Below are 7,208 nucleotides of genomic sequence, written 5' to 3'. Positions count from 1 at the left end.
AGAACTGCAGTGGAAGGTTAGATATTTTTTGGTGTTGGCAATGAATTAATCACAAAAAACATCATATGGTTCCAAGTGTTTAATTTGAAGCTAATATCACAGGAAGAGTGATGATTTGCCAAATATCAGCACGATGCAAATGTGATATTGATTTGAAGAACAGTTCAATAAACAATAATTTAATAAGTTACTTACATGTTAGACTTACATGTATTTGCTGTATTTCGACAACGAAAATAGTTCCAAACAAAGCCTGCATTGCCTCTCTGAGCAGTACACGAATGTGTTGCTTTACTGAATCAATTAGCCATTTGAATGAATTGGATGAATGAATGACTCAACTACTCGCTCATGCAGTGATTTGCCACCACCTACTGCCGATTTTAGGCTTATATTTAAAGTATATTTTACCTTTAAATATAAAGGCACCCTGCTGCAGACCCGACAGATGATAAGATGCTCCAGAAGTCAGTGGAAATACAAACAAAATACTCACATGCATGGAATTCAGTAGGTTTTGTTTGTGTATGGGGAAAAAGACATCTGTCCACAGTTTGAACAACTTATTTATTTCCCATGAGGGAATGTTTGACTTTCAAGTACTCGTTTCATTGCAATTGATGCTTACAAACCTCTCTGAGATACACAGAGATTCACAGATAATAGCTTTGTAATGGCAAAAAGTGGCTGCTTTCAGTCTATCCTGCAACCTCTCATACCTCATTTCATTTCAATTTCCGTCACCGCAGATATTTATCCTCTCTCTTTTTCAAAGATACTGAGGCACTCTTCAGACGTTTGTCAAAAAGAAATGGTCAATGAACTTAAGTCCCAACACTCATAGGAAATCATAGGAAAAACAAATAAACACTAGGCCCAAAATCTGCCCTGGCTCACCCACCCAAACAAAGGAAGGGGCTTCTGCACGTATCAGAGCGATGTTTACAAAATCCTCATTAAGGAAAAGAAAGCAGATAACGGTGCACACACACACACACACAGGGACACCACGAACGCTAAAAACGCAGAGCTTCCTAGTTTGTAGATAAGGGACAGAGAGAGAGAAAGTAGGGAGAGCAAGAGTGAGAGAGAGAGAGAGAGAGGAAAAAACATTTGAAAAGAGATGCCACAGAGGGACATCTCTTTCACGTAGTGAAACCACCCTCTAGTCCAAACTTTTCAGACATCAAAGAATAAATGCTCAGAGGTCAGGAATAGAGGCACTTTAATGCAGTGACCAGTCTGCGGCTACATATAAGAACCAAAACAGCATAGGACGGCTTTACTTTCCTACATTCTGCACTGGAGTGACCACTGACCTTCCATCCAGAAGAAAGGGTTGAGTTCTTTAAATTAAAGGCATTTGTCACTGGATCTATAGATCTAGATTTTGCTCCTGTGAAACTCTGCACCTATAGCTGATACACACCTCATTTGCCTTACATCATGGGTGTCAGCAGGAATTACTTTTGGATTACGTGTTCATCCAGCACATCTGTTTTATTGGCCTTTTTCCTGCTCTTCTGGGGGCCCTTCTGTGCACAGAGTAGCCCTATCGGCTCCCCCGAGAAGCTCCGCACTGCTCCAGGGCTGGATGACGGACATGGAGGCATTCTGGATCCTTCACTTCTGGAGCAGGACAGTGAGGTAGACATGCAGAGCTTGCTGGAGACCCTGAAGGGACAGTTTCTGCGCACTTTTAACCTGACACATCCCGGCCCCCCTGTGCAGCCAGGGGCCACTCGAGTAAAGCCCCCTGAGTACATGCTGGAGCTCTACAACCGCTTCGCCAATGACCGAACAGCAATGCCTTCTGCAAACATTGTACGCAGCTTTAAAAATGAAGGTAATTGTATATTTACTTTTCCAATGAGGACTGTGTAACTGTGTTTGTATTGTGGGAATTTTTTTTTTTTTTTATAAAATCTGCTTATGGCAATAAAATAATTTAATTTCTACTGTGGATGTAGTACAAAGAAACAATAATGTTGACTAAGTATCTAAAGTAATTGAATAATCAAGTAAGGATGTTAGAAAATTCTAGAAAAGTGTTCTAAAATGCATTTTTTGGTTGTGCACTAGGCTATTTGCTTGTTGATTAAAATATAATACTTGTGCTTGCTAAATTATATGCAATTAATCAAGACAATATAATACATTTACATTTAGTCATTTAGCAGACGCTTTTATCCGAAGTGACTTACAAATGAGGACAATAAAAGCAATCAAAACCAACAAAAGAGCACTAATATGTGCTGTGATAAGTCTCAAAAATTTGATCTCAAATAATAGTTGGCTTTTTTTTCAGTTGTGTGCCGTTATACATAATAGCACTTTGATGCAAATTTAATATCTCTGCAGAACTATATGAATAATTAAGAGATTTTAAAATGCATTTTTGTTGTGTTGTGTTGTGAAAGTAAAAAATCTTCATATTGTCTAGAAATGCATTCAAAAAGTGACAATTTGACCTTATTTTCACCTAGTTACTTTCATTTTATATACACACACACACATACATACATACACACATATACTATATTTTTTATATTTTATTGTAATATTATTAGACATATCTTTGAGTCATATTTATGGTAGATTTGTAATGACAACATGAGAATTAGAATTTCAAATTTTTTTTTTCAGACTCCTCCCCGTACAGTGTGGGACCTAGTGGGGTGAGACAACACCCACTTATCTTCAACGTGTCTATCCCACATCACGAGAGAGTCACCGCAGCTGAGCTCCGACTGTATACTTTGGTCCAGACTGACCGCAACAAATACACTGGTGTTGACAGAAAAGTGACCATATATGAGGTCAAACAGATTGAAACGAACAGCAGTCAAGAAATAAGAGGGGACAATATTGATGGAGGAAATCAAACCAAGCAAGAGGGAGAAACAGAACTAGTGGAGTTGGCATCTCGACAGGTTTACGGTACAGATAACGGGTGGGAATCCTTTGACATGACCGCTGCGGTGCATCTTTGGAGGAAATCAGACTATGGCACCACCCACAGGTTGGAGGTCCACATAGCCAGTTTGAACTCTCAGAGTTTGACGTCAACCGAAGGTAAGGAGGAAGGCACCGCCAGAGGAGGGGACATGGACATTGACACCAGCCCTGAGGACAAGCACAAACCCTTAATGATCGTCTTCTCTGATGACCAGAGCGGAGACCACCGCGGAGACCAACGAGAGCTCAATGAGCTGATCCAGCATGAGACCACTGGGCCTGGTGTTCAAGACAACATTGACCTAGAACTGACTGGTCTCTGGGACGACCTGGAAGTTATGGGACAAAAAGATGGGAATGAGGAAGAGGAGCAGAGCGAGGAGGCTCTCCTACAGATGCGCTCCAACCTCATCTATGACACAGCGTCTAGAATCCGACGCAATGCCAAAGGCAACCAGTGTAAAAAGACCTCCCTCTATGTGGACTTCAAAGACATCGGCTGGGACAGTTGGATCCTAGCACCCTCCGGTTATGAAGCCTTTGAGTGTACGGGGACGTGCATGTACCCTTTGACCAAACACGTTACACCTACTAAACATGCCATTGTGCAAACTTTGGTCAGTCTGAAAAGTCCACAAAGAGTGTCCAGGGCTTGTTGCGTTCCCACTGAACTAGATCCCATCTCCCTGCTCTACCTAGATGATGCAGAAGTGGTGACATATCAGTATAAATATGAAGGTATGGTGGTAGCGAAGTGTGGATGCAGATAGTATTTAATGGACATGGAGAAGTGAGGTGAATCTGGGCCACAAGCTTAGAGTTTGGATTGGAAAGAGACTAAAAGGCAGTCATTGTCTACGACTAACATTCCAAGTTTCTTCCAAATGGCAGTGGATGAGCTCTTACTCCCAACCTTAACAGCGTTAGCAGGAGTCATGAAATCAGTTGTGGAATCAGCCAATTCTGGAGCCACGTGACGAGGGGCCACAATGCAAGATTTAGTGGGAACGGTGACCATTCATCCCTGCTGAATAAGGATTGGGTGGAACATAAAATAATAATTGAACCACTGACACGCCTCAAGATCAGCCGGAATAAATGAGCTGTTCTTATCAGTAAAGACTGAAGTTTAAGTCAGAGATTATATCAACTCCAACTCGTTACATACTTGGCCATATCATTTGCGTCAGCAGAGTCCTCACTAAGTGGGTGTTTCGTAAAGATGGCAGCGAACTCAAGCACCACAGGGTCAGTCCAGTGACATTACCAGAGACAAGAAGCCTGTGAAACGGCCTGTTTCCAGTTTCCACAAAGCTCAGTATCGTATCTGTCGTGACACTGCCAAGTCAATATGCAGCTTCCTGACTAACAGAATGCATTTGATATGAACTGTCCAAGTTGAAGTGAAGTGTTTATCAGAAAAGTCTTATAAACGAGGGGTAAAACAGACCAGAACGGACCAGTCTGGACTTTCGAATGTGTCTGAGAACAACTCCTTCTCTAGATATCCGCAGTCTTACGACCATGGGTCTCATTCATTAATCAGTCATACACAAATTTGTGTGTGAAATCTGCATACAGTTTTTTTAAAGGACAAATCATTATTTAGCATTACATTTTGTGCTTAAATTCATTCTGAAATAATGAAAACATTGGGAACAGCTAAAACAACACACCAGCAAAAATCACTGGGTGAAAGATGAAATTTTATGAATAGATTTCATCATATAGAGTAAAAAGTAAGAAAAGTACATTATAGCTTGAGTTTCAAGGTTTTTCTATAAAAAAAAAAACAGCACATCTGTACTTATGTACAGCTGGGTAATGAGAGGTTTGTAATCTGGGTCTGTATAAAAGGTGTCTATTGAACTGGTTTTGAGGATGCAAACTTAGTCGTATGTTTGCTGCTGAGTGTGAAGAAAGGCTGTAATGGAAAGGTTGTGCGGAAAGCAGTTGATGGCTTGGCCATGTTTTATGCAAATAAGTATTCAAATTAGATGGAGGACAAGAAGAAATTCATGAAATGCATATGTACGTGTTATGCAAAAGCGTTTTGTGAGAAGTACTCCTGTGGGTATAAATACAAAACAATCCATGCAATTACTAATGAATAAAACCCATTATTTCAGTGCAAAACCTAAGCAATAAACAGATGCTCATAAAAGAGAGACATCGGAAAAGGACAGTATGAACTTCTGAAATGTCTCAAAGCAATTAAGCTGTTTTGATATATAACATTTTCTTGGGACACTTATATATTTTCTTCAGTAACATTTCTTCCTACTGAAACCTTGTCTGCATTTTACCATGGAATTCATTCACAAATCAGCATGTCACTGCTGAGATGTGAGAATGGGACAGTTGACAAAGGATGCATGTTGTACATCTTAGTCCGTCCGCCCCGTTCCATTGGCGACAGACGGCATCAACAAGCGGGATACTGGGGGCTCTCACCCCCTCCTGCTCCACATGCCGTGCGAGCTGCGCTCCCACCCCGAAGCACGGCTGTGATAAGAAGGTGTCAGGACTGAAAAACATGTGTGTGAGGACCAAAGACAATTCCAAGCTGCACGGAGGGCGGGAGAAAACTGATTCCTGGGAATGAGAAGCCAGTTGGCAGTTGTGTATCTACTTTTTGACCCCAATCTACCCTAAAGCGAAGACACATCATTTACTCCCCATCGCTCTCCTTCTGTAGTCTTCCGTCATTTTTTTTCTCCTTTTGGACCCTTATCACCGTTAGGGCAGGAGGATGAATGGAAACTGTCTAGCAAGGTCATGCCACCCACAGATATCCTTCACAAGACTTTTCAACCTGATAATATCTTCCAGGATTATTCCCATGCCTGATGCATACTTTGCATTACTGACTTTGATATTAACTTTACTGTTGTTGAAGTACAAATTGTGTTCTGATACTTTGAATAATTATAAAGCTTATTTATTGATTAATTTATTTGTTTTTATTATTATTTAGGTGATTTTGTATAGTAATACTGTACATATGACTACATACACTATTCAGAGTATATGAGACTGTATGATGTTGTTGTGCAAAGAATATGGGTATACAAGTATATAAATTAATTTAAAAACAAATTATTAATTGTAATAATTTATAATTTTCTCATGTAGTATGTGTTAAAATACTCAGTGATGTTGTATGCGCTTTAATCAACCGCTTTTCAAGCACTGATGTCTTGTTAGGATTTGTATATATCTTTAAATAGTTTGTTGATCCTCTTGTCCCTTGCACCCAGACACTCCATAACTCCTTAACAAGATATATTTAGCAATGATCAGTCCAGAGCTTGCTGTTTAGACATTGGGTGTGGGAGCGATTCATAAATGTAACTTCCCATTGAAGACCAGCAGCTTAAAGGCCCATAGTTTACAAGTGTCAAACAGATCCACGTCCATGGGAAGCTGACTGGAAACTAACGACCACACAGGCTCATCTGCTCTGCAGCTTGAGACTGTGCAGATGTATTTGCTTCTTTTTTGGGGTTTGGGGTGGAGGGCTTAGGAAGTGTTTAGCTTTGTTCTCTATATATTTAAGATGTGAAGTTGGTAATTGTCAGTTGCCATTGTAAAACAATGTATTTTGCCATGTACAAACGCACAGTTGAAAATAAAATGATATTTTGAAGAAACTTTCTGTGATATTGTGATGTTTTTTTTTTTTTACTATTCTAGTATTTATTAACAAATTTATCATTGACAAGACTCTTCTGTCCACTGTAGTCATGTTAAAGGGATAGTTCACCCAAAAATGAAGATGTTTATCTGCTTACCCCCAGGGCATCCGAGATGTAGGTGACTTTGTTTCTTCAGTAGAACACAAACGAAGATTTTTAACTCAAACCGTTGCAGTCTGTCAGTCTTATAATGGAAGTGAATGGGAATCACAGCTTTGAGAGTCAAAAAAACATACACAAACAAAACCAAATTAAACCCTGCGGCTCGTGACGATACATTGATGTGTAAAGACACGAAACGATCGGTCTGTGCAAGAAACTGAACAGTATTTATATCGTTTTTTTACCTCTGATTCACCGCAATGTCCAAACTGTCCTGAGCGTGTTCTCAACAGCCGGAGCATGACGCGTTTTCTTCTTCTTGCTTTACAGCAGATCGCAAACTTATAAGTGCATTACCGCCACCTATCTCTCAAATGGACCATTGACACTATCTACAATCTCAATTAGGAGTGTCAATGGTCCATTTGAGAGATAGGTGGCGGTAATGCA

General features: G+C 40.1%; 1 protein-coding gene across 1 annotated transcript; it reads left to right on the top strand.

Annotated features, from left to right (window-relative positions):
• The first annotated feature begins 1,402 nt into the window (after nt 1–1,402).
• Nucleotides 1,403–3,728, top strand: LOC107672980 (bone morphogenetic protein 10-like). The gene is made up of 2 exons (XM_016466379.1): nt 1,403–1,846; nt 2,647–3,728. Exons 1-2 carry the CDS (start codon nt 1,447–1,449, stop codon nt 3,726–3,728), a joined length of 1,482 nt encoding a protein of 493 aa, XP_016321865.1. The 5' UTR covers nt 1,403–1,446.
• The last annotated feature ends 3,480 nt before the right edge of the window (nt 3,729–7,208 follow it).

The sequence above is a fragment of the Sinocyclocheilus anshuiensis genome, unplaced genomic scaffold, assembly GCF_001515605.1.
Source record: "Sinocyclocheilus anshuiensis isolate Anshui unplaced genomic scaffold, SAMN03320099.WGS_v1.1 scaffold681, whole genome shotgun sequence".
NCBI lineage: Eukaryota > Metazoa > Chordata > Actinopteri > Cypriniformes > Cyprinidae > Sinocyclocheilus > Sinocyclocheilus anshuiensis.
Note: the sequence above shows the minus strand (reverse complement) of the source record. Positions and strands in the feature narration are given on the sequence as shown.